The sequence below is a fragment of the Protopterus annectens genome, chromosome 5.part1 (genome assembly GCF_019279795.1).
Source record: "Protopterus annectens isolate FY-2018-M chromosome 5.part1, PAN1.0, whole genome shotgun sequence".
Classification (NCBI taxonomy): Eukaryota; Metazoa; Chordata; order Ceratodontiformes; family Protopteridae; genus Protopterus; species Protopterus annectens.
The window spans coordinates 87,713,133-87,741,070 of record NC_056736.1 but is presented as its reverse complement, the minus strand read 5'-3'; the positions used below and the strand labels follow the sequence as shown (position 1 = coordinate 87,741,070).

Below are 27,938 nucleotides of genomic sequence, written 5' to 3'. Positions count from 1 at the left end.
AAATATTGTTATATATTTTTCATATTTATGTTTATAATGCTGTATTCTGTGTAACTATGCATTTAAATTTTACCATTTTGTCTTTCCTTAGTTTGGAGACAAGTCCAATAACTGACAGTGACACAGCAAAACGCACAGTCTTCCAGCGGTCATATTCAGTTGTTGCCTCAGAGTATGACAAGCAGCATACTATTTCCCCAGCACGAATAAAAGCTATCCCTAGGAGGAGAGTTAACAGTGGAGATGCAGGTAATGTCTGAATGCAATGTACTAGCTTGATTATACCACAGGTTTAGAAGAAAAAAGGACCAGAAAGCTATTTGGAATTTTCTTTACACGTACACCTGCCTTAACCCATATATCAGTAGGCAGTCATCCATTACAGACCCATTTCTTTCCCCCTCAGTACTTCTGTGCCATATCATGTTATAAGTATAAATGATGTAGTTGTCTGGCATTTGTAAGAGTACTTAAGGCCAGATTCAGTAAAGCCTACACTAAGTGTACACTGTTCTGACTGAACAGACAACAGAGACATAATGCACACCTTCTTCCTCCTAATTTTAGTTTTCCTACTGGTATTCTTGCCACATTGACAGGGATTCATACAGGTTACCACAAAGTGTAGACTACATGTGCACTTAATGTAATCTTTCTGAGTGAGTAGAAAGCACAAAAAATGTGATAAGAATTTTACTGAATACATATCGTGTACGCTTAGTGTACACTTAGTGTAGGCTTTATTGAATCCTGCCCTTAATCTTTTTCCTGTTTTTTAAAATAGTAAGTATTACCTTCTTTGATGTGTTTTTAAACATTGCATAGCGGGCTTTGTATTCTCAATTGATAAGTGTTGCAACTCGAAGCATTTGTCATTGCCAAGTGTATACATTTATTGATAACGGACTGCAGCAGTATGAGGGAGAGGGAGTGAGACATAAGGTAACAGTTGTGATATCAAATGTAGCACAGAGGTCTGACAGTTTAGCACTGCTTAAGGGGATGTATGAATGTCATTTATGTCTTTTGTTCACTGTTGTGTATCCTACTTGATGGGGTATTCACCATGTTTTTCTTTGATGTGTACATACAGGTCTCTAGCATGCTGAATTGATATATTCTTTTTTTAGATAGACTAAAAAACAGTTATGCATTTGAAGGAGAAAATCAGAACTGTTTTGCTAAGCAAACTGCTGTGCTTTCCCTTTAAATTATTTTTTTTCATCATGGCTAACATGGCAAAATATCTGAAATATTTCTGTTTTTTCTTTTGCAGCTTTGGTACAATCCATCAGTAGTGCACATCAGTATTTTCTATTATGCATGATTTTATTTTGTGCCATTTTTTCAGTGATATTTATTCCTGTGCCTGCTGCCCATGAATCTTCCTTTAATTAGACTTTACCTGGTTCTTTCCTCATAGTGGATATGCTCAGCATGGAGGCAAGAACTGTCCAGAGTGGCCATCATCCAGGCAGCTGTGTTTGCACCTTTTGCACTTGCTAGCATCCTGGAAATGAGAGCATATGATATAGGCTGAAGTCCTTACCATGGCAAGAGTTAACCAGTGCACATCACCTTGGGAGCTTCTGTACCTTCCCTGTGCAAGTGCAGTCTCTGGTGAAGACATAACAAGGGATTCTGCATCTGTCATTTGGTGGTTGACTGCTCAGTCCAGGGCTTTCCTTGTGATGTTCTTCATCTTACATTGCTGCAGTCCTGACACTTGGGTAGTCCGCTGTCCCAGTCGGCCCGAATACCAAAGTATAAGGCTGACGTCGGTCAAGGCGCATTAGTCTGACGTCAGGACGTCAGGGTACAAATGCGCATGACCGACGTCATTTCCTCAGTCTTTTTTGCCGCATGGTCCGATGCAGAAGCAGTTTTGCAAGTGCAGGTTGGCGTTCTGAGATTTTCCGAAGTCGGAGTTTCAGACCGAATCCAAGTTGGCTAAGTACCCCGTTGGGGAATATTTTGTTTTTTTCTTGCCTCAGTATTTTACCGGATGTCAGAAAAAGTGAATAACTGTATTTCTTGTGGGAAACAGATACCTCATAGGGATTACCATACCTTGTGTATACCTTGCTTAGGGCCTGAGCACGACGTTGTTGGCTGTCGCTCTTGTGCTAGATTTAACAAACGCACTATAAAGAGAAGATTAGATTGTGCCAGGTTAGTTTTGGGAAGCGGTGTAATTATAAAATGCCGCCGGATGCTCCGGCGCCCGTCAATCAAAAAGCGCAAGGACAAAACTGCAAAGCCTAGGTTGGAAGAACCGTCCGTACCGGACGTCGGTTCTTTAGAGGGCTTGGTGGAGCCAGAGGTCCAGCCAGAAATTTCTTTGGAATCCCAGGGAGAGACTTTATTACTGCAAGATGTGACCTCTCAGGAGGTAGGCCAGGCGGAAGGGGCTTCTCAGGTAGCTGTTCTTCCCTCCCTTCCTAAGGTGGTTAGGCCCTCCCCTGCTGTTTCCAAGGCTTCTCCCAGGGGCAGGCCAGGTTTTGTTTCAGGTGTTACCCCTAGTTCTTCAGGGTCTGTACCTAAGAAGCATATGCTTAAGATGGCAGAAGATTTGATTACAATGATTAGAGGTTCTATGCCCCCTCCTGATAAGAGGCCTAGGGTGGAACCTGAGCTTGGGAGTTTTGAGCAGTGTTCGGATGCTTCTGAGTCTTCGGCTGAAGACTTGCAGGAGTATTCCCCTTACTCGGATTCTGATGTAGATGATTCTACTCCTTCTGCTTCTCCTCCTGAGGATTTTTCATTTTCAGAGACTCTTCATTCCATGAGGGAGCATTTTAAATGGGAAGGTCAGGATTTCTCTGATTCCAGGAAAAGGCTTAGGGAATTTTTGTTTCTACCCCAGCATAGGCCTTTAGCTATTCCTCCTGTTCTAGATGTGGTGGAGGATGTTTTTGCAGAGGCTTCTCTGAACCCTGATTCTTTGCCTCCTGCTCCAGTTAAACCGGATAGATATTATAGGGTGCCTGAAGCTCATAAGTATCTTTTAAGAGTCCTAGGGCAGACCCAGAAACTGTTTCACAGGGGCCTAAAGGTGTTAAGGCTTCTGTTGTTAAAAATCCTGTTCCTCCAGATAAAGAGGCAAGGGCTTTGGATAGATGGGGAAAGAAAGTGTATACTTCTTCCACTTTGGCCATGAGAGCTTTGAATTGCCAGTTTCACATGTTGAAATACCAAAATTATCTCCTTTCACAATTAAAGTCTAAGGTAGATGCTTTGGCGGAAGGTATTGAGTGTAAAGAGTTGCAGGATTTAGTTCATGTTTCTGAACAGGTGGGTAAGCATCTTTTGCAATGTGGTTTTGATGCTGTGCAGGCCTCTTCGAGGGTGGCTGCCACTGGTTCGGTTCTTCGCAGGCACGCCTGGTTGAGGGATCAGAATTTAGCTGAGCATGTGAAGACAAGGATTTTAGATGCTCCTTTACAATCTGATGTGTTGTTTGGTTCGCCTGTGGAAGCAGTTCTAAAGAAAATGGAAGACAAGGCTAAGTCTATGCAGACTGTTAAAGATTTTTTGCAGGTTCAGCCTCCGAAGTTTAGTAGAAATTGGCCTACCAAGGGGTGGACATATCCTGCTTATGATTCCCAGTCTAGGGGTAGGTCTAGACGTGGTAGGGGCAGAGCTCAAGGTTCTTTTAGGCCTAGAACAGCGAGTTCCCCTGCTCAGTCTTCTGGGGAGGGCAGGGGTCAGTCCTTTCGTAAACAGACCCAATGACCTGCCTTTTCAGCTGCCAGAATCTTCTCGTCTGGCAGCACCTTTGGGAGGAAGGTTGGCACTTTTCAAAGAAAACTGGAGTTTAATTACCCAAGACAGATGGGTATTGGATATCATTCACCACGGTTACAGGTTTTATTTCCATACCTTGCCTCCTTTCAAAGGCATGCCAGACATTCCTCCTCAACAAAGGAAAGAGGCTCACAAGCAAATTTCTCTGTTGCTCCAAATAGGGGCCATTCAGCCGGTTCCTGTGCCAGAAAGGGGCCTAGGATTTTATTCTCGCCTGTTCCTAGTACCAAAAAAGGGGAACACGTGGAGACCAATTTTGGATCTGTCTATCCTCAACACTTATCTGGACATTCCCAAGTTCAAAATGTTGACGTTACAACAGCTTTTACCTCTGCTGGGCAAAGATCACTGGATGGTAACTTTGGATCTCAAGGAAGCTTACCTTCATGTTCCTATCAGACTAATTTGCAGGAAGTATCTGCGTTTCGAGCTGGGAATTCTCATTATCAGTTCTCTGCATTGCCCTTTGGTTTATCTACTGCCCAGAGTATTCACAAAGGTTCTGGCTCCAGTGATAGCTTTCTTCAGGCTGAAAGGAATACAAATCTATCCTTATTTGGACGATTGCCTGATTCTGGCTCAAGGAAGGACGTGCTTCTTCAGCATTTGGAATATGTGATAGCAGTGCTAAGATGCCTAGGGTATTCTGTGAACGAAATAAAGTCCAGTCTAGTACCCTCTCAAGACATGTGCTTTCTGGGTGTGAGACTGAATACAGCAACCCAGATGGCCTTTTTAACCCCGGACAAACAAAAGAATCTTTCTCTTTACTTCCATCAACTATCTCATCAGTCCGGGCTGACTGCAAGGACAGTCCTTCAAGCCTTAGGGTCCATGGCATCTTGTATTCTGGTACTTCCCAATGCCAAACTGCATATGAGGAAGCTACAATGGTATCTCAAAAATGTATGGACACAGCACTGCCAGGATTTGGACACTGTCATTCAAATAATACCTTGCATTCAAAAGGAATTTTTGTGGTGGGCTCAGGAATGTCACCTAAACAAGGGACTCTCTGTGACCCGGCCAGAGGCGAGTCAGATTCTAACGACAGATGCCTCAGACACAGCTTGGGAGCTCATCTGAATGGAAAGTGGATACAAGACAAGTGGCCTGCCAGACTGCAGCATCTACATATCAACATGAAGGAGATGTTAGCAGTCCAGTTTGCATTACTGGCTTTCAAGGATTTACTTCTTCCAGGGCAGGTGTTGATTCTAACAGACAACACAACTGTCATGTGGTACATCAACAAACAAGGGGAACACATTCTTATCCTCTATGCAGGCAAGCAATGATTTTGTGGGAGACTGCGTTAAGCTTGCAACTGAATCTTCAAGCAAGGTTTCTGCCAGGAGCACAGAACTCCTTAGCAGATGTGTTAAGCAGGCAAATCATGGATCCCCACGAGTGGAAACTGGATCTTCATGTATTTCAGACATTGACAGTGTCATGGGGAACTCCAGACATAGATCTGTTCGCTTCTCCACTAAACCACCAGCTGCCAAAGTTTTGCACGAAAAGGTTTCATCACACAGCCTGGAAAGTGGATGCTCTTTCTTTCAGTTGGAAAAATCATGTGTATGCCTTTCCACCTCTGCCTCTCCTCCCAAAGGTACTCCTAAAGGTCAGACAAGACAAGCCAAGGATGATTTTAATAGCTCCAGATTGGCCTCGGCAGCACTGGTACCCATTGCTGAGGAGTCTGGTAAGGAAGCCTCCATGGCCCTTACCTTTGATTCCACACCTATTGTCTCAGAAGGACGGGCATCTACTCAATGTCAAGCTTCACTCTCTTCATCTAACAGCCTGGCATATTCTGTTTTGAACCATAGCAGGTCTCAGCTTCCTCAACAAGTTTTGAATGTGATTATGGAAGCCAGAAGACCTAGTACAAGGAAAGTGTACGCAGGAAAATGGAAGAGATTTTTATTTTGGTGTGCAGCAAAGGATTTGGATGTTTCTGAGCCAAATTTGAGTGTGGCTCTTCAATATCTTACTGAGTTATTGGACAAAGGTTTGTCTTTCTCTTCCATTAAGATTCATGCTGCAGCAATTTCAGCTCACTATGATTGTGACCCACCATTGTTTTCTCATCCTTTGTTCAAGCAATTTCTTACAGGGGCAAAGAATATAAGACCTCCACGTAGAGCTCCTACTCCTGCTTGGGACCTCAATTTTGTGTTGGAGAAACTCACTCTACAACCTTTTGAGCCTGCAGCTACTGCTGAATTGAAATATTTGTCATGGAAGACTGCTTTTTTGTTAGCCATTACCTCTGCAAGAAGGGTGTCTGAATTGCAGGCCCTTATGGCGGTTGAGCCTTTCCTAATTTTTCATAAGGATAGGGTATCTTTACGTACTAATCCTTCCTTTATGCCTAAAGTGGTTTCTAGTGTGGCTTTGAACCAAACTATTCATTTGCCTACCTTTTATGCAAATCCCCAAAATAAGGGGGAAAATATTTTGCACACTTTAGATGTACACAGGCAATTACGTTATTATTTAAGCAGGACTAAGGATTTTAGGCAGTCTCAGCAGTTGTTTGTTTCTTTTGCTTTGAGTTCTCAGGGTAAGCCTGTGTCAAAACAAACTATTTCTAAGTGGATTGGGTTTTGCATTACTTTCTGTTACTCCCATCATGGCAAGGAGATTCCAGCTGGGATTAGGCCTCATTCCACTAGGGCTACTGCCACTTCAACAGCATTTCTAAGGGGTGGCAACTAAGGATATTTTGGAGGCAGCTACTTGGAGTTCAGTGCATACCTTCTCTAAGCATTACCACCTTCCTCTCTACTCTAAATCTAGGGCTGGTTTTGCCACTGCTATTTTACAGGGCATGTTGTCAGCTCCTGCTTCTTTGTGATTTGCCATCCTCCCTTACCTCTGCTTTGGGATTCTACCCAAGTGTCAGGACTGCAGCAATGTGAGATGAAGAACATAGTACAGTTTTGTACCTACCATAAATGTAGATGTTCGAAGATCCACATTGCTGCAGTCCAATTTACCCTCCCTCCTTCCCCTCTGTGTTTAGGGGTGGTTGTGTGGGTGGGATTGTACCGTTCTGTCTTTGTATATATTGTACATATATTTGGTACAGGGGTGTTTGGTGTGTTGTTGTTTTTTGGTTTGGCCTTATCTTTTTAGGGTCTTCTGACATCTGGGGCAAGAAAAGACTGAGGAAATGACGTCGGTCATGCGCATTTGTACCCTGACGTCCTGACGTCAGACTAATGCGCCTTGACCGACGTCAGCCTTATACTTTGGTATTCGGGCCGACTCGACTGGGACAGCGGACTACCCAAGTGTCAGGACTGCAGCAATGTGGATCTTCGAACATCTACATTTATGGTAGGTACAAAACTGTACTTTTTCGCTCCACCTTTGAGCTGTGGTGGCATTGGATAGTCCTGCCCCCTTCCCAGGATAGACATGCCTATCTCTACCTGTATCATTTCCAACAGATGCCTGAACCACTAATCAAACCCTGTTTTTCTGGCTTTATTAGAAGCTTTATCTCTTTGTGACAGTGAAACTGGCTGTCTTGAAGTGTTTTTTTAACCTGATGTAAAAATCAATTTGCTAGGTAAAGTATATATATATTGGATGGGACAGTCCTACCCCCTTCCCAGGATAGACATGCCTATCTCTACCTGTATCATCTCCAACAGATGCCTGAACCACTAATCAAACCCTGGTTTTCTGGCTTTATTAGAAGCTTTATCTCTTTGTGACAGTGGAACTGGCTGTCTTGAAGTGTTTGTTAACCTGATGTAAAAATCAATTTGCTAGGTGAAGTATATAGTGAGAGTTCAGCATTCTGCTTTAGATGTTTACATAAGAGGGGTTAAGAACTATACAAATTATGTATTTTTATTTTACTGACGTGCATCATATGTAACTAATGTATCAAAACAAAATTAAACTCTCAGTTAACTGGTAGCCATGGGGATTGGTAGATGCCAAGTAACTGTAGTTATTTATTTTTTTGCCGGTTGCTTGAGTTCAAGTTAACGGAGTGTTTACTGTACTGCATAAAATTCAGTCGGTCATATCTTGAATTTAATTAAAATGTAATTTCATTTTCATGCATTTCTTTGGTATTAAATTGGCGAGCTTTCAGCAAGAAAACACTTATTGCGTGACATAGCTCCTGAACTCAGGTATTCCCAAGAGCTAACACCATATTCAGGGATAACCCCATTCCCAGTGCAGCAACAATCATAATGTTCTTGGGTCTTTGTGGGCTTGTTATTTTGGGAATTTTTTATTTCAATACCTCCTCTCTGCTGTATATAGCTGACCTGAACATTTTAGTAATTCAGTTTTGATGCAAGATATCATCTCAGAAGCAAAGATCCCATATAGCAGCTAAGTCCAGAATAAGAGGGATGAAATGGATAACCCTAGATTGCTTTTCCTTTTGGATAGCAAAATCCTCACATTCTCCACTGAGGCTGTATCTCCCCATGCACCACTACTTAATATAATAATTTCTGAGGTTACTGTATTTCATCACTTAAATTGGTTCATTAGGGCAGTTATTTGTAGAACTGACTTTCATTTAAAACTTCTTTTTTGTGTATCTGTCCATCTTTTGTCATTCGTGACATATAAGGAATAGTCAGAAAAGCAAGGAATGAATCATTCCATGCCTTAGTTCTTTCCTGGAGTAAGCTTGAGTTTTAATTTGCATATTTAAAACTTTCTTAATTTTTGAAAAATACTTTCTGAGTTGCTTATAAAAACGGTGGCATTTTGCTTTGATAATTTTAGTCATCCTTTCTATGCACTTCGCAAAAAATTTTAAATAATTTTTTTGGGCTGTCACCAGCCATCAAACTGCTTCTTCATCCATCCCTCTTGCTGGCCATAGCCATTTTACCAACTGGACCAAAGTCATGCAGATATAAGCTGTAATGTGTGGGTGTTTTTATGCTTTGCTTACAGTTTCACCTTATGCCCAGAGTTCAATGACATGTAAATGGAAATGGTTTATGGATGATCTGACAGCATATTTCAAATAACCCTCAGTCTTCACAGTGGGCTGTAGTATTAGCCAGGAATCCTTTTCCTTCCACTGTGGTAGGTGAAGTAGCCAAATGCCACTGAGTCTGTTAATTGAACTTGGACCCCCTGAGTCACACTCAGTGCTCCAAGCCCTCTATGCCCCAGAACCAGACACAATCCATCCTGTAAATAACAGATGGCCTTCAGGATGCAACAAGCTCACTTTAGGACATGCAGGCTTATTCAGCAGATGACCATGCAGCATAAACACCATGTTTGCATGTCCTGACTGGGGAGAGGCTGTACAATTAAAACATTTTTTTCTGTTACTGAGAGAGCACAAATTTTGAGTAAAAATTATCATTGTTGAACAAAGGATCTCTCATCTTTGAGCAGCTTGTTACATACCTCTCACCTGTCCCTAAGTTCACAGCCTGTCCCATATTTTTCTTCACATTTTCAGTTTCTTCCTCTTACAGTTTGTGGGGTTTTTTTTGGCAAATTGTTGAAAATTCCAGTGACTGAATAATGGCAGTCAGTTGAGTTTCAGACTTCATACCTGTCAGAAAATCTATATAATCCAAATCCTGTTACTTTAGCAACATTTTTGTATGTAAGTGCAGTGTTTAAAATGTGTGCCTGATTTTAGTTGTATTCCCCCTCCATTATTTTAGGCTTTTCTCATTATTCTTGCTCTAAGATGTTGAGAACTATGATTTGTTTAAGAGGAAGCTGAGTGTACCAACAGGCAGCACAGCAGTAAAGGAAAGCAACTCCTTCTATGTTTGTTTTTTAAATTTTTTTGCCACTTGATTATAACAATAATTCAGATTAGCTTCATAATGTTGCAAGCCAAAAAATGCATTGTTAAGTAATCCAAGTATGTTAAGCACTCAGAGTAAAAAGTATTTACTTTCTTCTGCTTCGCACTATTAGTACATTTTTCTCTTTTTTATGGATTTGTGGTTGCATATCTCTCAACCTCTTAGCAAAGTCAAAAATAATGAGGAGAACAAAGGTCCAAAAATAGGGACATATTTTAAATATTGATCTTATACACTTAAAAAAGTTGCTAGAATAACAAGACCTGATGGCTTTTCCCTCTGGGTTCAACTTGTGGGTTATCAGATCCGACAAGTATTCAATGCCAGCTAACTTCCAAGATTTCCGATCAACGAGCGCCACTTCTTGTACCAATAGCCCCCCACACCATTGCAGCTACCCAATGTCTAGTTTGCTGCCATTCTGAACAGCACCTTGGTCATTTGTTCCATTCACTTCCTTTGTGAACAGTATTTTTTGAGTGTGTTTGCCCTTCTACCTGCTTTTTTCTTTTAGCTGATTTAGTGTGGTTTGTGTTTAGTGTAATGTTAGTATTTTGACTAGTTGTTATCTGTAGCTTGTTAGAGTAGGTTGTATTTTCCCTCCCTTCAGGCTTGTGCTGTGTTTTTTCTGTGTATGTTAAGGTTAGGTTAGGTAGCTGTTAGATATGGCTAAAGGTTTCAAAATGTGCATTTCTTGTGGACATGAGCTCCATTCTTAGTATGCCAACAGGCAATGCATATATTGTCTTGAGGCTTCTCACCCGGAGTCTACTTGTGCCATTTGTGAGAGCTTTGGCTCTTGCGCCATCAACAAGAGGATCCTTAAAAGGCTTTTACCTTTGGGGGACTCTTTGCCAGCCTCCTGTAGGAAAGGGACAAATCAGGTGAGAGACAGGATAAGGACTGCAAAGCTTCCAAGGAAGACCATAAGCGGCTGGCCCCACCTTCTTCTGTATCTTTGTTCGACTCACCAGATACAAAACCGACTTCTGCTCTGCCATCATTTCTGACACCTCAGAGTCCATAGCCTTCAGGGCTGGTGTCTCAGAGTCACTGGCAAGGCACCTTTCCCTGCCATTAGTGTACCAAGCCCTTTCCTGGTTGGAGGAACTCCTTTGGGATGGACCTTTTCTCCTTTTTCGCTCAATACCCTGTGGGAGTTTTTACCTGAATGCTCTCTGTCTCCGATCCAAGCTTCCCTGGCTCAGACCAGTAGGTTAGATCTGTTGCCTGCTCAGCAGTCTTCCAAGCCCCTCCAAGTGGCTTCCTTAATTGGTCATCTTGGTCCATTGGCACCTTGAAAACTTCGGAATTGGAGCAGTTGATGTCCTTCTTACAGGCACAGATGGAGGTAGCCTTCTTACAGGCACAGATGGAGTTTGCCTTCATTCCATCGGTTCCAGGCTCTCACTCTGATCGAGTTCGACATTCACAGTTTTGCGGTTGTCCCTAACACTCAGGGCTTCTTGAAAGTTTGTCCACTTTTTTGGCATTGGGACAGGTCACATTCTGTTGTGTCCTTGGGGTCTGTTAGGTCCACTTGGGCCACTTCTTCTTTTGATATCATGGAAAGGTTGTTCGCTGGTCAGGAGAGGGAATGAACTAGTACAACCAGCACCCCCCACTCTTCCACATCCATGCCTATGGCCACTTGTCAGCTTGCTGCAGGACATCTAGTCCCTGGTGGTCTCCAAGCTGGCTTCCCAATAAGGCCCCCTAGGCTTCTTCCATTCCTTCTGGGGTCTCTGTGGTGGGAAGTGCCCAGTAAGAGGCATTGCAAGAGAAAGAAGCTGGACTCGCCCAAGGAGTCCCTCACAGAAGACTCTGACTTTGAGGAAGGAGATGGACCCCCTGAAGCCCACTGCAAATGTCTTTTTTTGGCAATCTTTTGGAACTCTTTCACCAGTGTAGGGGCTGGGACTGATGAAGCCCCTTTTCTGGAGGAGTCTTTGTTTTTGAAGGCCTTCAAGGTGGGCCCATTGACATCCTGGGTGGTTCCCCCTCCCTTATTGACCTGGTGTCTCAGAGTGCATGGAAGGAGCACAGTATGGTGGAACAGATCGCTAAAAAGCTTGATAAGATTCTCACCCTCCTTCCTAGGATCAGCAACATTAAAGTAGGCTCTTGCCATGGATGCTGTTGTGGTGGTGGCAGTGGCAGTAACTAAGAAGGACATTTCAGAAGAGAGTTCCTCTGTCCATCCTCTAAATAGAGAGTCTCAGGCATTGGACCACATAGGGAAGAGAGCCTATGACTCAGCCATGTTTGCTCTGAGAGCGTTAAATTATTTAGCTCATTCAGTCAGGCTTCAGTGGGACATTGTGTCAGAAGTCTCAAGAGCACTAAAGACATAGATTCTGGACTCTCAGAAAACCCTGGAGACTCAACTGTTCATCCTCCAATCCATTTTGAACGTGTCCATGTGCCTGCTTTCCAACACAGCTGATGGCAAGTCCCAGGCAGCTGGCATCAGCATTACTGTGTGTCGTCATTCATGGATGAGATTGTGTGACTTTGCATACTGGTATCCTTTGTTAATTCTGCATTTGGTAGCTCATCTGCTTTTGGACCGAAAGTAAAAAGCCAGTTTGACCAAGAGTGAGTAAGATGGAATGACACAATCTGCTGTTGGAGTTCATTTTGCTATCCCACAACAGACAGTTTCTCAGAGCCAAAAGGGGAAAGATATCTATTTTTTAAGAATTAAATCATATCAGCCCTTTCAAGAGGCTCACTCTGAAGGTTCCTCCTTGGTGGGGTTTACCACAGTGAACACCATCCTCATGGCAGGGCTTCCATGGAGGGTTCTCTGGGAGGCTCTTTCAGTTACCTGAAGTGTTGCCTGACTGTTCTGCACACATGAGTATTAAGAATCATATTCAGAGGTTATTCATTTCCATTTTTACAAGTCTCTAGTATAACTCCCAAATGATTTCCAGATGTTCCACCCCATCAGAGAAATGTGGTAGCCACTGAAAATTCAGAAGCTGCTGGCATTTTGTGTCATCCAAGATACCCCACCAGGCCAGTGAGGATCTGGGGTTTACTCAAGGTTCTTTTTAGTTTCAAAGAAGAACAAGGCCTCAGGCCCATATGAGATTTTAACAAAGTGAATCAGTTTGTGAAGCAGACCAAGTTCCAGATGGTCATGTTGCAGTCCATTGTACCTCTTTTGAGGAAGGACAACTGGATGTCCTTCATCAATGTCAAGGATTCTTACCATCATATAAAGAAAATTCAGCTGGGGGAGGCAGATCATTACCAGTTCAGAACACTGCCATTTAGTCTCACTACTGTCCCCCACTTGTTCACCTAGTGTATGGTTGTAGTAGCAGCCTTTTTCAGGTTGCAGTGGTTCTAGGTCTTTCTCTACCTGGATGATTGGCTCCAAACTTCCTCATGAGAATATCCCTAGTCAGGGCCGTGGACACCTTACTCCAGCTGTGCAGTTTCTTAGAGATCACAGTCAACTACCAAAAGTCCAGTCTCCATTTAGTTTAGTCCTCATAGTTTATAGGTTGCCATTTGGACACAGCCTTCCAGATCACCAAACTTCCAGAGTCCAGAATATTGAACCTTCAGGATCTGGCAGGTTCTTCGATTTCTTGTAGAAAACCTGCAGCTTATCTTATTCTCAGACTCTTGGGTCACATGGCAGTTGCCATTTGTTTGGTCCCCCTGGTGAGCTATCACATGAGGTTGCTCCAGTGTACTTTAGTGTACACTGGTTGTACGTAACGCATCCAACAGACTTTCCAGTTTTTCTGACTAGTGTTTGTGAGTGGTGGTTGGAGTCTCCTCTGGCATCCATAGGGAGATACCTGGTCTACCTCTGAGGCCAACCTGCACATCACTGTCTTGGAAGCGAGAGCAGTTCTTTTTGCATTGTAAACCTTTCAGGACATTCTCCCCAAGGGTGTGAATTCTGTCCAGACAGGTATATCGGTGGTCTGGTATCCCATTCTTACTTTGTCAGGAGGCCACGGGGTCTGTCAGTGGGCAAGTATGACTCAGTGGTTTCTGAATGCAGCACACATCCTGGGGAAAGTCAACATCTTAGTGGACAGTTTGACCAGGAAGATTCTCCTTTCTTACCAGTGGTCTCTGAATCTGAGCATTGCTGCTCAGATTTTGCCCTGTTCGCTTCCCCATCCAACATCAAGTGCAGCAGCTATTATTCCCTAGTTCCTCCTCAGGGATGGCCACCCAGGGATACTGCCATGCATGCTTGGCAGCCTGGGCTTCTATATGTGTATTCTCTGACCCTGTTGATAATAAAGTTCCTTCAGAAAGTGGCCAATTGCAGAGTGACTGTAATTCTCATTGCTCCCTTTTGGCCTTACCAAGTGTGGTTTCCCTTCCTTTGGACTTATCTGAGGTAATCTCCTTGTGTTCTGCATCCCATTCCGGATCTCATTTCTCACACAGCGGGTCTGGATCCACTCAGTTTTTGAACACTCAGATGAACCACTTTGGCTTCTCCAATTCCTTTAATGGACAGGAATCCCAAACTTTTAGACAGAGTGGTTCACATCTTATCTTCTTCCAAGAAGCTGTCTACTCGTCAGGTCTGTGCTAATAAGGGGAAGCATTTTACTTTGTGAGCTATCTCTCATGGCGTGGATCCATTTTTCAGCACCTTTGGAGGCTATCTTGGACTTTCTTGTGGATTTGTTTAATTCTGGGTCTAGTTACTCAGCCATTAAGGGGCATTTTACAAATATATACAGTTTCCACTTTGGTAGAAATAATTTGCTTTTGGCTGCCCTTAAGATGTCGAAGGCCTTTTTTAAAGGAACCCATTTACTTCATCCTTTTCCACCTTGGGACTTAACTTCTTATGCTCCATCTGCTAGCTAAACCTCCTTTTGAGCACTCTGCTTACTGTTGATTTGAAATCGTTGTCATGGAAAAACTGTTTTTGTAGCCATTACGTTCACCAGACGTGTGTCACAGCTGCAGGCCCTTTCTGCTGCTCCCCCCCCTTGTTTGATCTTTCATCGAGACAGAGTTTCCCTTAGACCAGATCCTGCCTTTCCGCCTTAAGTATTGTCCAAGAATAATTTTCAACCAGTTCATTCATTTGCCAGTCTTTTTTCATAAATTTTCCGAAAGGGGTGAATATGTATTGCATTGTCTTGATATTCATCGGTAGCTGAGGTTCTTTGGATAGGATGAAGTCCTTTAGAACATCACAATCGATTACTTGTTTCATTCTCTAAGTCTCGACTGGGTGCTCCTGTATCAAAGATTTCTGTCCAAATGGCTTTCTAATTGCATTTCCTTTGGATATGGTCTAAAAGGAAAGTCGATTTTGTCACAAACCCAAAGGTCATTCTACTATATCTATGGCTACTTCTACAATTATTTTTCTCCAAAGCTGCTTTGGATGACATTTGTGCAGCTGCAACCTTGGTGGGTCATCACACTTTCATCTCCCACTACAAATTGGACATCCAGTTGAGATCTAGAGCTTTGTTTGGTTCCACCGTACTGCATAATATCTTTCCATGACACCACTCTGGGGTGTTATGTAGCTGGAAACCCTGTCCCACAGGTTGAACCCAGAGGGAAAAGATAACGTCAGATATGGAAGTTATAACAATAGATTTGTGTTGTCTGTTTCTGCCTGGTTCAACCTTCCCCCATGCCTGCCCCTGGCTTCTTGGCTATCTTTTTTTATTCCAGAGATGACTGAGGTGGGGAGACTGCTTCCCCTCTTTCTGGGAGTCCTTAGCTTTTTGTTTTTTCCTCACATTGGGGGCCAAGTCCAAAAGTTTAAATAGAAGAAGGGTCCAAAGTAGATCTGAGGTAGCTCTGTAGTGTAGTGGGGAGCTACGGGCAAAGGAAGCGGATCTTGTCAAGCTGAAGACATGGAAGTTGGCCGGCATTTGATCGGTGTCAGATCCTATAACCTCCAGGATGAACCAGATGGAAGTAGAAAACATGGACCTATTGTTATGGTGAGTATGTAACTTTCTTTTTTGCATTAGCATGCATTTTCTAACGGATATGAAGACTGAAACTCAAATGTCTGTCATTATTTAATGACTTTAGTCCTCAGTGATTTGACAGAAAATCACACATTTTTGTGAGGAACAGACCAAAAATATGAGGTAAAAATCTGGACAGTCTTGAGAAAATCTGACAGAAGAGGTATGTGTGGTTGAATTATTGTGGCTGTCAGATTTCCTCCAAGGATATGCATCATCACTAATAATCCTGCATGGTAGGAGCACAATATTATTAAACATGTTTATTGAATTATCACTTGTGACACAGGCAATATAAAAGTAATCAAACCATCTTAACAAGTTCACATTTACAAACGTTATATGTCGCATACAGTGTTTTATTTATATATATATATATATATATATATATAATGTATATATCCTATAACCTAAGCAACATTACATAAATTATTAAATTCCTAAGCTCTCTTAAACCTCATTCCTCCTCCAAAACATTTTTTCTTTGTGTATTGTTCACATATTTTTCATTTTTTTATATAATTTATTGCTGTGTTTTTTTTAGGATCCCATTTCCTGTTCTTTTATCTCTGTTAGAATATTCACTACTTCAGGTGTAGTTGGTTTAGATCTTGATTTCCATTTTTCAGTAGTTGCTTTTTTTGGCAGCCACCAGAATTAAACTTAACAAGGCCTTACTATGTCTAGGCAATTCAGATCCTGTATCCCAGCTCAAAAAATTAATTTCCTTAGTTATACTCATTTGCTTGGTCCAGTATGTCTGACAGAGTACTCTGTAGGGAATTTTTAAATTCTGCCAACTCATTACACTCCCAAAACATATGTTCCCAGTTAACTATTTCTTCCCCATCACACCTCCAACATTTGCCATCTACCTGAGGAAAAATTATTTTGAGTCTGTTTGGGATATAAAAGTATCTGTGCAGATACTTCCAGGCAAAAATCCTAAATCTTCTTGATTTTGTTGCATATTTGTGAGCCATAAACATGTCCTCTTGTTGTTTCTTTGTGAATCATGTCTGATATATTTTCTCAATCTTTCCTGACCTCATCTGATTGATTCCTGTATTTATTGTACAGTGCTTTATATGACCTGCTAATTATCCCTTTTTAACAGCAGCTTCTGTTCTGTAGTCATTTAAAAACTCAACCAGTGCAGGGCTTTCATTTAGGATTCCCCTATTCCTTTCTGTTTGTCTGTACCCAGATAGCAATCCCTGATAAGGGAATGCAGTCCCTAGCCTGCAGTTCAAATGTCTTCTTGGCCTCTTCCCATTCTGTTACCTTTCCTTCTCTAATTATTTGTTCCCAATACCGTGGTTCCTTTGTCATCTTTCTCCAGTAAATTCCAGCCCCCTCTTGTCTATTCTCTGTACCCCTAGTTGCAGTCATCCCTATTGGCAGACTCACCTTTCTCCATTCCCTTTTTGGCTTAGTTCTTAATATTGTATTTTTAAAGTAGCAGAAAGTGTATGACTGTTGTTATTCTCCTTAAGTCATTTACGCCAGTGAAGCTGTGAAAGTTTGCGCTGCACCTTCCAATGAGCAGAGCCTAAGATTTTTGATAAAATTGAATTACGTCCTCACATTTTAAACAAATGTTCATATCTCTGAAACCATATGGTTTACTAAAGAAATGTAAATATCAAATTCTTCAGCACAAACTATTTTTATAGTGGCATTCTATGTCTTCAACTTGATGTTATAAGTCACAGTAAACAGAGTACCTGTTGAATTTATAATATTTTGTAAACAGCTTACAATGTTTCAGCAGCCACTCAAGTTAAACACATACTTGTTCATCTAGCTGAGCGCTTTCATGTGAGACTAAGCAGTTCTGCTTGTGCTAATATGTTGAGATTGTTAGACAAACATGACATTTTTAACATTATAAATAAATATTATATGAGCAGCAATTAATATCACTTTACCTGTGCTAAGCAGAAGACAAATATCAATACAGCTATGTTTGCCATTGTGTAAGCTGCACCATGGTATATTTTATTACTTTGTATGTAGCTTGGTTTTGGAATTATCCATGCAAATATGATCAAGAAATATTAGATACCCAGAGGCGTCAGTAGAGTATAACTGCAGAAACATCTGGAGGCGTCACTAGGGTACAATGAGTTAAGTGTCAGTGTCAAAAATCCCATTCTTTCCTTATTTTTTGAATTGCCCCATGCTTCATCATCAGCCCTTTCCACTTAGCTTTCTGCTTGTATTATGTATAAGAGCTTTAAATGTGTAGCTCTAAAAGATCCCTTGAAGTCAGGTAATCCTAAACCTCTTAGTTCTCTTGGGAGGATCAACTTATCCCACTTGGCTTTTGCTCTCTTCCCCTCCCAAATAAAATCATTCAACTCTTTATTAATTAATGTCCACAACTTCTCCTCTGGTTGATAAAAATATGCCTGACCTATGTATAAAACCCTGTCCTCGTATCCTTAGCTGTTATAATCAAATCCTTTTTAATCCATACTCCTGAGAGTTTCAGAGCACAGTATTAAGTGTTTTGTCCACCATTATTTTTTCAAATAAAATGGCATTAGCTAGAAATGCAAAAAGTGTTCTGGAAGTACTGTTACTAGCATTTCTGAGTCAAATTCTCTGATTAAAAACTTTTGAAAAGTGTAAGATTAAACAAAATGGGAAGGAGTCTCAAAAATATATATAGTTAATCTGTTTATTTTGATGGAGCTACTCGAATCCTGAAAGGGATTTGTTTATTTATATTTGTTTACCAGAGTAGAACACTGAATCAAACATTGACCAGTTACAGGCTCACCCAGGAGCTGGGATAGGCAGTGAGCTGTCCCCTTACCTAGTCTTCTGAGTAGAGCTGCTCCCTTGTTTGTAAAGGTTTATTAACTTGTTGCATGGTGTAGAGTCTACTAAAATATCTTTCTGCCTTAGCAACTCATATTTTTTCAGGGGTTCCCTTGCTTGTTTTTCTAGTAGCAGTCATTCTGTATTGGTGGGGACATCTAGGAGCTGGATGTTAGTTGGGCAGACACTGAAGCAAGAACTGGCTTTATTATTTAGTGAGTGGATGCCCACCTTCCAGGTGTCAAGATTGTGAGGCAGAAGGTCAGATGCATGTTCTAAAGATATCAGACACTTTTGTGTTTATCTGTTGTAAGTGGCTAGCACATTAATATTTTGACTGAATTTTGAAGGTTGCATCTACTTTCTGGGCTGACTGTAGACCATGTACCTTCATGAAAGCTAGAGAGAAAAATGAAAAGAAGTAATGCATACCTTAATTTTCAGATTCTGACAATAGAAGAAGAATACTATAACTGCTTCTGGTCAGATGTCCCCAGCTCCTCCCAATGACTTTTGATGCAGTCAGTGATGTTGAAATTTTTTTTCTTTGGGTTCCCCTTCGGCCCTTCGAGGTGTCTTAAATTTGATGAAGGAACAGTTCAGTTGGTAATCTGAAGTGATTTCTTCATCAAAAGAGAGAAGCTTTGTGAAATTTTCTCTGCTCTGACCTTTAGTTATCTACTGGTTCTTGCCATAGCAAGTTGGATAAGCTCCTGATTGTAACACCTGCTCCTAAAAAGATTTTACGTGATGCTTGAGGAGTATAACTTTCTGTACAGAAATCTGGTAGCTGACCTTGTTGCCACAAAGTGTGAATTCTGTGAGTCTGTCATCTCCATGGCATTGAGGGTCTTTAACATCTGACAAAGAAAATGGAGCACATGCTAGATTTGAACAAGTTTGTCATGCCACTGTGAATATTAATGCTAACAGACCCATAAGGCACAGGGCCACTTTCAACGTCTAGAAACAGATAGATGACTTTACAAGTAAATATTAGATGTCTGACTAAAAAAAACACTGTAAATTAACTCAGCTGATAATTTGGGTCTGTTTGTAGTAAAATGGAATATATTTTAATTACTGTATGCTTTCATACAGCTGCCCCTGGGTATGCCACTAAAAGACTTGCCTCACTTAGAACTCTGATCCTTTCCTGAAGATATTAAAGCTAGATTGTTGAACAATGCATTAAAGAAAGCCTTTCTGTTTGGGACCCCAGCACAAAATTTTATATAGGATTTGGACCATAACAGAGAGTCCAGCATGTCAAATAAATCTAGCAGCTTTTGAGACAACGTCCATCCTGGTATGTTATTCCATTGATACGACACCCCTAAGAGTTGACCCGGTAGTTGCAGATCTGGGAACATATGTAGACTGTAATCTTTGACCAATACGTAGCTAAGGTAGTAAGAAAATCATTCTACGTCATCCATCTTAGGAGGGTATGGATATCCAGGTCCAAGGAAATTATACTACTCTACTTGGTCCTTCTCCAAGCCATCATCAGGTACATTTGGTATGTACCTGATTAGGCATATGCAACAGTTGCAATGCCTACAGATGTTCCTCACCAAGAGAATCTAGTGTATTAACACATCGTACTGTACAGATCCCCTTATAGCCTTGTCTCTCTACTTGGTCTCCCCCAGTTTGAGAGGAAATCTGTGTTCAGAGTACAAGGCATCCTTAAATCCAGCTTTTACCCATCCTTGAAATGAACAGCAGAAAAAACACTAGAGCCAGGAATTTAAACTTTACTTGCGACATAAGTAGAACATGCTGGTGAGACAGATATGTCTGTCAAAGGATCTTCATGCTCTGGAATAGACTCCTTATTCATGTGAATCAGATGGACCCTAACCCTATTCAAACTTGACCCATCATATGGGAAATCGTAAATTCACTCCCATGCCCCCCTCCCCCATGTCTCATATAGACAGAGCTCGACAGTAAACATTCCCTAACTAACATATCCCCAGTTAACTTTTTAGCAACCTCCTAACTAACATACCCCACCCGTTAGACGTGTTACAAGGGGATGTAATTGGGTTGGGTTGCACAGCTAGATTTATAAAGGCTTTGGTGGTCATTAGCTTAGTATATGTCTATGAACCTATCTTTTGCACTCCTGTACAGAAGTACAATAGAAAGTACCTGTACAGAAGCTTGGACATTCTATAGAAAACAGACTTGCTTTAGGAGTTTTCATGATGAGCAGTTTTAATGAATAAAGCAGGTGTTGGGGGGGGGCAACAGTAGCAGCAGCAGCCACCGCAAGGTAGTGTCCCATGACAACAAAGTAAGTTGTATTGCATCCAACTGATCCTATGATGATCAGACTCATTATGACTCATCCCCAACCCTTCCCAGTCAGTACATTTTCAGTTTTCATAATAGATTTGGAGCAAATAAATTCAGACCATTGTATGGGAGAGGTAATGTTATTTAAATTAAGTTCCACCACAGCCTACTCCCATCCCATAATGCATAAGTTCTATACCAGAAGAGCAGATGGCTTTGGAAATGCCAGTACTTGACAGAATGAATTCTAAAAGCAGAAAAAAGAACCCATCTTTGTTAAAGATTCTCCTTTCTGTAAAAAAAAGAGAACCAATGGAGACTCTGTGTGTCTCTCTTAAATTTAAACAAGATTGTTTAAAAGTTCAGGTTATTAACTTTGCTAACTCTTTCATCTACTGCAATAAGGTACCCTTTTAGTGACTGACTTTGGACATGTTGGATGCATACTTCCTTATGCCATTCTCTCAGTCCTGCAAGAAAATTTAATAATTGAGGTTAAAGGTGAGCAACACCCCCTTGCAATATACTACTTATTTGGTCTTTTTACAATGTCCAGAGATTGTATTAAATGCATGGGTCCAATGTTTGCACACCTGACATGGAAGGAAGTTCATGTGTATGTTTTCCTAGATTCAAAAATATCTTTTGAGGGACTGCATTTTGCCTTTCAACAAACCCTGCTATGTTTTCAGTGCTCAGGTGTATTTTCTGTCATGCAGAAGTTGATTTGTACATCTCAAAAATAACTTTCTGTAAAATCTGTTCTACAAAACATTCATAATTGCTGTCATTCACAGTAGGGTTTAAATGTTGGAGTTAGTCAGCCCATGAAAAAAAATAATTTGCTTGCCCTGACATTTCTGAAGATAGTTGAATCCTACTGAGGTAGCAGAAATATTTGGGAAATTGTATGATAATCTATATTTTTTTTTCCAAAATCTCTTTATTTCAATTTTCTTTTTTCAAATAATAACAACAGTACGGTAACTCAAATACACAAATAAACAATACAAATACCTATCTAAAGAAAACAGACAACAATCTCGTTCCGTGAAAATTTGATATATATATATATATATATATATATATATATAAATATATATATATATATATATATATATATATGTATATATATATATATATATATATATATATATACACACACAATATATACACAAGAAGTCACTACATCGTCAAGTAAAGTATGAGAATTCTTATGTTCATTTGGTCTCATAAGGGATAGTTAGAATGGGGATAGTCTATATATAAAGTAAAAATAGAAATTTAAACATTTATTTGTATATTTAGGGAAAATATCTAGTTACACATATACTAAGAAAAGGGAGAAGATGCAAGAAAGACTGGTTATATTACATTCATTACTTATTTAAAGGTTAGCTTTTCATGACAATTTGTAGGCAAATTTTATTTGTCAAGAATTATATCTAGCAAGTAACCCCAATATTTTTGGTAATAGCGTTTGTTTTTTGTTTTTGAATAAATTAATTTGTGAGATGAGCTATATTTGATAGCAAGATAGCTAAAATTTTCCCATGTAATTGGTGACATGACATTCCATTTCTTTGTAATAAATAATTTAATAAGGGCACACCGTAATAAAGACATATTTTAATATTTTTGGGAGTTGATTGATACTAATGTACAATATAGCTGTCTCCCAAGTAAGGGTTGTTTTTTCATCCCATCTTCTCCAATCTTACTCTCAAGGAACACCATAAGTTGTGTATCTTAGTACAGTTCCACATGACATGTAAAATATCAGCTGTTTGATCCGGACAATGGGGACATATAGGCGAAAAGTTAGGATTGAATTTATTTAATTTAGATAAGGTATAATATAAATTATTTACCATAATTTGTGTATACAACATCTTCTTGAAAGAAATGAATTTGTATTTTCAATGGCTAGTTTCTTATTTTCTTCAGTCTGTGATTGATTTTTCATTTGCCAATAGTTTGAAAATAATAAAGAATTCTGATGTTTTGCACTCATTACAATTTTCTAAGTCCTAGAAATTGTTTTCCCTTTAATCTCAAGATTTTCAAGTATTAATTTATCTAAATCTATGTTCTGTAAGTAGGTGTGTATTTGTGAGAATTTAGCATTTATAAGATGATGAAGTTGGTTAAGGATAATACTATATTTCATAGGAAGTTTGAGTTCAAGTCTCATTTGCCCCATGTTAGAGTCTTTCCATTGATGTGTGTATATATATATATATATATATATATATATATATATATATATATATATATAATCTGTATAATGCAGAGGAATGTGGAAACCATGAAAAATCACAAGTGGAAGTATTTATGGAAGATTTAATTATGCCAAAGTTGGAGGAAGATGTCGCTTAGCAGTTAATATCCAAGTTAAAAAGAAATGAGATAAAAATGGTAAAGAACAACTGGTCACCTGGGAAGTCTCCAAGAACAGATGGTATTCCTGTGGAAGTTGGGTGAGAAGAAGGTGATAAAGATCTGAAAGTTTTGTTTGTCAACATTTTAAAAGCTGTGCATGTGCGTACGTGCATGTTCCAGCATCTTGGAAAAAGGCTGTGATGGCTGTTTTACCCACAGAGGGTAAAGACCCTTCAGGCACGGTTTCCTAACGACCCATTTCAGTTTTAAACTATGGTTATAAAGTATTTATGGCTATACTAGCTAAGACAATGGCAAAGGTGTTGACAGAGTTGGTAGATAATAAATATCCAAGTAATGCAGGTAATTAAAGGTCAGTCTATAACAAAAAGAATCAACCAGATAAAGAATAGTCCAACCACCATGACTGCAAGCATAAACCTTAATAACAAAAAAAATAAAAGGGGTTTGACTTGTGTTAAAAAAGCTAGAAATTAAGTTGATGGTTTGATCAAGACAGTCCATGGTAATTTATATGAATTACTGATGAACATATTGAAAAACCTTTAATTTTCTCCATTCATGGACTTCCTAAGAGTCTCAATAATCCCGATGCATCCAGTTGTATTGTGATGTGGATGGCAGACTTAATCATTGTCTGTATATGTAGAGCATCAGTTAAAAGCAGTGTTAGCTAAAGCGCCTGCAGTACTTAGAGATACAGTGGATTTCTTACAGACTGTGCGCAATTGTGCCAGTCAGCTTGGTTGCAGCCATACAAACATTCTTCTGATAACCATGGATGTTTGTACTCTATTTACCATTATCCCCAATGATTTTGGGATTGAGTCCATCAGGGCTTTTTTATGTAAATTTAGTGATTACACTGTTGGAAATAGCCTCATTTGTATGTTCCTAGAGTTGATCTTAGGGAACAACCTTTTATGTTTAATGATGAGCTCTATTAGAAGAAGCTAGGTGTTGCCATTTGAACACCCTGCGCAAATAGTAATGCCAATCTTGTCATGGCAAACTGGGAAGCTGAAACAATTTTTGTTAATCATGAATTGAAATCTCATTTGATTTATTATAAGTGCTTTGTTGATGATGTTTTTATTTTATGGGCTGGGTCTGGTGAGCTTCTAAAGAAATACATGTATTTAGAACGTAATAGTTCATGCTTCAGATTTCCTGTAGAATATTCTAGAAAGTGCTTAGATTTTCTTGATGTTCCTTTATCTGTTAATGAAAAAGGCGCCATTGAGACCTCTGTTTAGGAAAGAATGTTGGAAAATGGCCTTTTGCATTGGTCCAGCATGCACCCCACCCATATATACAGGACTGTGATGAAAGGATAGTTTCTTAGGATGTCCCGTATACACACTAATAATGATGATTATCATCTAACCATGGAACAGCTAATGACAGAGTTTGTCATTGTGAAGTTAAGCACCTCTCCTTAGAGACTTGTGCACTGAGATTAGCTACAGGTAGACCCTATTTTGGAAGAGCTGCAGAATCTCATGTTAGTGGAGAGATGCTCTTTACTAAGAACAGGGTATCTCTTACTTATAGCAGTGATATTAAGATCATATTCAACATTATTAAAATAAATTGGCCTATTTTGCTGTTAATAATAATTTACCATTGATGAGATAGTCATACTATGGCCCTTTGAAGAATATTGATGTAAGGTCAGACAGGATGGGCACATTTACCTGTAGGGCATGTAAAGCCTGCAGCTCTATGTCTGGCAGTAACATGTTTATAGCTCCAACAACCCACCAGGAATTTAGTTTTAATTTTTATGCAGATTGCAGAACAAACAACTTGGTCTGTCTAGCTAGCTGCAGATTATGCATTGCTTTTTATGTGAGTAAAAAGAACAGGCTCCTGAAAGAGTGTGTTATACAACATTTGGGTGATATTTGACACAAGAATATTTTTAATGGTCTTTGCAAGCTTATTCTTGACAGTTTTGGACATTCATTCACCTTTATGATGCTTCAAATGATTATTGATGATAAAACAGGAGGTGATTTCATTAACAGAACTAAAGTAGCTGAAATGAGGTGGATAGCTACTTTACAAGCAGATAAATCCTCAGGTCTCTGCTAATATTGCTTTAAGAGTGGCATTGAAGGCGAGAAGATCACATCACTAATTATTGGTTGTAGCTGCTCTTTGATTTGTGTGTTGAAGTTTAAATGGTCTGTGCCCTCTATATTTTTTAGATCTGAAGAAGCACACAAGTGTAAAAGCGCTCATCTGATTTTATCCTTTTTTTTTTGTTATTAAAGTTTATGCTTGCAGTCGTGGTGGTCTGACTATTCTTTATCAAGTTGGTAGATATGAATCAGTGTAGTTCTGTTGAAGAGAGGCAAGTCTGACATTAATAGAAAAAGGATCTGTAGGGAATCAGAGAATAAGAAAATGCTGCAAGTGTCAGTAGGTCCTGATGTCGAAAAGACATTTGATAGAATCAGCTGGGATTTTATGAGTATGACAATGGTAGCATTTGTGTTCCCTGATAGAATAATAGGGATAATTAGGGTAATATGTGAAGGTTTGGAAGTAAATCTTAAAGTGGGATGGTTCCTCTCTGATAGAATAATAGGGATAATTAGGGCAATATGTGAAGGTTTGGAAGTAAATCTTAAAGTGGGATGGTTCCTCTCTGACAAGCTGTGCTTGAACAGAGGAGCAAGGCATGTCTGTCCTCTTTCCTCTTTATTTGCTTTATTTTTAGAACCATTGGCAAAGAAAAATAAGATACTCTCAAATTCAAGATTATATATGGCATGGTAATCAGTCCAAGGTACCTTCATTTACATATTATATAATTTTGTAGTTGATAGTCCAGAAAAGGAAACTATGCATCAGCACATGAATTGTTTCAGCAGTATTCATTTATGGAAACATGGTAAGATGAAGTATCTAGTTGTATGGATTAAAAAGGATTCTATTGTGGCAGCTAAGGATATGGGAGAAGAGACTAAACAAAAGATAATAGAAAAATTGAGTAGATAGAAATTCTTGGATCTGATGTTGTCAAGCTTCATTTTATCCTTGACAGATGGGTTCGGTTCTGATATCAGAACCAACTTGGCCGTTACTACAGCTTGCGCCTGCCAAAAACTCTCAAGCTTCACATCTGCCCACAATCCCTCTATCACAATTATGTCAGATTTCATTTGCTGCTTCTCCGAAAAGGTCGCGTTTTGCCAGTGCTCTTAAGTTTCAGTAGGTTTAGGTAAATTCTTACCTTTATTTCTCAAAATTTTTCTCTTCTTCTTAATCGCCCTATACTTTAAAATTTTTTCTTGCACTTAGTGTAACTTTAAAATATCATTATTGATATTCTTTCCCTTTACATGCTAGTGTATTTTCCTTAACTATCATCGTTGATAGTTTCCCCTCCCTCTCTCTTAATCTTTCTTTCTTCTTATCGACTTGATATCTCTTCCCCGTACACGTTAGTGTACTTTCCTCAACTATTATCAATGGTTTTTCCCATTTCACTTTATTTTCATCCAAAAAAAAAAAACTTGCTTTCCACTCTCCTAGTATCTTAGTCTTTCTGTGTGAGTGACTGTCTTTCAGCCATATTTTTTCTTGTTGACATGGCTGAGAAAGGTAAGGGCCTTCTGGCTTTAAAAAAAATGCTAGAAGTGCAGCTACAAAATTCCATCGTCTGACTTCCATTCCCTGTGTGTATATTGCTTGGGTCCAGTACATTTTCAAGAAGACTGTAGCATATGTCATGTATTCAGTCATCGAGCCCTTTTTGAAAGACACAATAAACTTATTTTGAAAGGCTTGATTCCCTTGGCATTTACTGAAGCTTTATCTAGTGCAGACAAAGCAAAAACTGACATTTCCTCCTATTTGTGCTCATCTTCAGTGGACAAAGGGAAAAAGAGAAGTCTTTTTGTTCCAACCTGTCCGTTGGTTCTGAAATTCTCTTCCACCAGTGTCTACAACTACTCCAGCATCTATTGCTGTCTCAAGTCCTTTGACATTGAAGACCCAGTTGCCCGAGAAAATTTCTGCTTCACCTACCGTGACAAAAGAGATTTTCCCAAGAATGTCTTATTCACCTTCAATTGACCTTTTCTCTGGAGAGCTTCCAGAGGATTTTCTGCAGAGGCCTAAGTCTCTCTCAACTTCCATCTGCTCCACCAAAAGTTTTTCTGAACTCGACGTGGAGAGGCTGGTGAATAAAATTTTGTGGGCTAGAGGACTTTCAGGCCCCCTTTCGGTTCCTAACTCTTCGGGTCTTGGAATGAAACCTTCTTTTACTCTAACTATTCCTTCTCTAACCTCCTTTAAGGTCTTAAGAGTCATCTGTTCCAGATCTCCCAGCACCGACTGTGCCAGTTCCTGAGGTCCTCACATCTTTGGAACCAGTAATTCCCTTGAGCTCTTTGGTGACTTCGGAACTGAAGACCTCTCGGAGCCGTAGCTGCTTAGTCCATTCTGGAGGCAGGACTCGACTCCTGGTTTTTAGGAGCCATCCCTGCTTCTTGGGACTTTGGCTCGGGTTAGGTTGGTACCGGCTTCTGTCTTGAGGGTCATTTCTTCAGATTGTGGAGTTACTCCAGTCCCAAGTTAGTCTCGCTCAATTCTTGGCTCCTTTCCCTCTTCAGGTGGGGACGGCCTTCAAGACTATGGAGAGGGCTGTCTCATGGTGACTCAGTCGGTGTCTTACCCCTCAAACTCTATTATTCCTTCTGCCTGTCCACTAGGACAGCAGGTGCTGAAGTCTTAGGTTTCTCAGACTCAG

At 40.1% G+C, this 27,938-nt stretch overlaps 1 protein-coding gene across 1 annotated transcript in view; it reads left to right on the top strand.

The window, feature by feature from the left end:
- MYCBP2 (MYC binding protein 2) overlaps window positions 1-27,938 on the top strand; it is a gene marked incomplete in the record, with an annotated part of 5,088,083 nt that overhangs the window by 4,382,439 nt on the left and 677,706 nt on the right. The window contains 1 exon segment of the mRNA XM_044072904.1: window positions 92-249. Within this exon segment, the coding sequence (XP_043928839.1) occupies window positions 92-249 (158 nt within the window).